Here is a 2,285-nt window from a genome sequence, read left to right as displayed (position 1 = left end):
GCCAAAGGAGCCCCACCCCCTTCCATCACCTGGACACTGGACGACGAGCCTGTGGTGCGAGACTCCGCCTACAAAACCAGCCAGTACACCCTATCAGACGGCCTGACCGTGTCACATGTCAACGTCAGCAGCCCGGCCATCCGTGACGGGGGAGTGTATCGCTGCGCTGCACGCAACTCGGCCGGTAGCGCCGAGTACCAAGCGCGCATAAACGTAAGAGGTGCCTGTCTACTTTTCAATATACACACACCCCACACCCGCACCTATACACACACTAAAACATGCACGTAGTACAGAGACAGGTGGAGATGTGTAGGGAGTTAGATACACTTGCAACACATACACACATCCAACCCACATGCGTACATGCACTAACACACACTATCAGGGATCAAGGTAAGACCCAGATGCAGACTGTCGAAGTAACACTGTATATTGTAGCAAACAGGGGCAGACAAAGACAGGTCAAGGCAGGCAGGGGTTGGAAATCCAGGGTAAGGCAAAGGTACCGGGCGACAGGCAGGCTCAGGGTCAGGCAGAGAGGTCAGGCGGGCGGGAAAAGGGTCAGGACAGGCAAAGGTCAAAACCCGGGAGTACTAGCAAAGAGAGGCTGGGAAACGATAGGAGCTGACAGAGAAAACGCTGGTAAGCTTGAATGAACAAGACAAACTGGCAACAAACAGACGGAGAACACAGGTATAAATACACAGGGGATAATAGGGAAGATGGGCGACACCTGGAAGGGGGTGGAGACAAGCACAAGGACAGGTGCAACAGATCAGCTGGGCTTAGAGTTCATCTCTTCCCGTCATCCCTCTTCCTTTCTCTCAGTTTCTCCCTCTGAATGTGTTTCTCTCGCTTTCTATTTCTCTGTCTGTCTGTCTGTCTGTCTGTCTGTCTGTCTGTCTGTCTGTCTGTCTGTCTGTCTGTCTGTCTGCCTGTCTGTCTGCCTGTCTGTCTGCCTGTCTGTCTGTCTGCCTAGTTTGTCTGTTTCTGTTTCTTTTGCTGTGTGTCTGTCTCTTTGTCTCTCTCTATCTCTAATGCCTGTCTCTATCTATGTCTGTTCTCATCAAGACCTTAGGACAGTGTTACTGAGGGTAGTGTAGTCAAACACGTGCATACACCCATACACACAATCACTTAGACAACACAAATAATTTATAGATATTACAAATATTACCAGTATGATTAGGAGGCATCACTAACCTCCCTCTCTACCCCTCAACCTGCCCCAATCACTCTCTCCCCTGTCCTCCCTCTTTACCCCTCAACCTGCCCCAATCACTCTCTCCCCTGTCCTCCCTCTCTACCCCTCAACCTGCCCTGTCGCTAGTGATTGGTTACCCCTACACTCTACTCATAACAGTCGGCTGTACAAGGACGGCTTCTGCTTGCGTCCTTGAACCAGCACAACCACATCCGCCACGGTATCGGCTGTATGAGCCAACATATGAAACCCTGGAGTAGCTGGATCGTGACTGTGCAGCCAAACAGGAGCGACATGCGAACGAGTCGCAGTGTACCGTACCCTGCTGTCAGTGTTGCGCCAATTCCAGCCACCCAGTACCTCCATCCGACGCAGACTGTCCAACGTCACTGTGCAAGTATGGACGGACAACGGCGTGGCGGGCACAAGGGTAGGGGCAAAGGTTGATCGCAATAACAGGTAACCGGACAATAGAGCCTAGTCATATAGAAACTACCAATCTGACACGGACCTGTTCACTACGCCATGCTAGTGCGATTTGTTGTAAACGAAGTATCAACGTCTTATGAGGCACAGGTTTCCCTTACTAGACATAACGCCAGACGACCTTCAGACGATCTCTCAAACCAGGCGTCCTCTCACACGCCTATAGGGTGTTAACCAATGCTTAATCCCCTTCGTCTTATTTATGGCCACTGAGTGTATTGTGCTAGTGTTGAGTGCTACAGCTGTGCACGCCGCCGCATTATAGGTGTCGCTGTGCTGATTGTCAGGCGAGGGCGTCTGGTAAGCAGGGTGTGTCTGTCCGATTGTCATCCGCCTTGCGAGGCGCTGTACGCCGAGGCTGTGTGTATCCGTGGCGCTCTAGAGGTGTCGCTGTGTGGTTCTGCTTGTGCACGCCTAGCCTAGCACTGCGCCTGTGTTCGCCTGATGGTGTGTTTGTCGGGGCGCTGTAGACTGTGGTGCTGATTCGACGACGCGCGGCGGGCTCGCTCAGACTACGCGTGCTCCCACCACCATCCACCTGCATGCACCCTCACCGCACCATGCATGTGGACGTGTGCCTGTCCCATGATTC

At 52.8% G+C, this 2,285-nt stretch overlaps 1 protein-coding gene across 1 annotated transcript in view; it reads left to right on the top strand.

Moving 5' to 3' along the window:
• LOC139022902 (cell adhesion molecule DSCAML1-like) overlaps positions 1 to 1,670 on the top strand; it is a 53,696-nt gene extending 52,026 nt beyond the window's left edge. The window contains exons 7-8 of the mRNA XM_070434520.1: positions 8 to 213; positions 1,557 to 1,670. Coding sequence (XP_070290621.1) covers positions 8 to 213; positions 1,557 to 1,670 — 320 coding nt within the window. The remainder of the gene's footprint in view (positions 1 to 7; positions 214 to 1,556) is intronic.
• The last annotated feature ends 615 nt before the right edge of the window (positions 1,671 to 2,285 follow it).

Source organism: Salvelinus sp. IW2-2015, linkage group LG23, assembly GCF_002910315.2.
Source record: "Salvelinus sp. IW2-2015 linkage group LG23, ASM291031v2, whole genome shotgun sequence".
Classification (NCBI taxonomy): domain Eukaryota; kingdom Metazoa; phylum Chordata; class Actinopteri; order Salmoniformes; family Salmonidae; genus Salvelinus; species Salvelinus sp. IW2-2015.
This window is presented reverse-complemented; position numbering and strand designations above follow the sequence as displayed.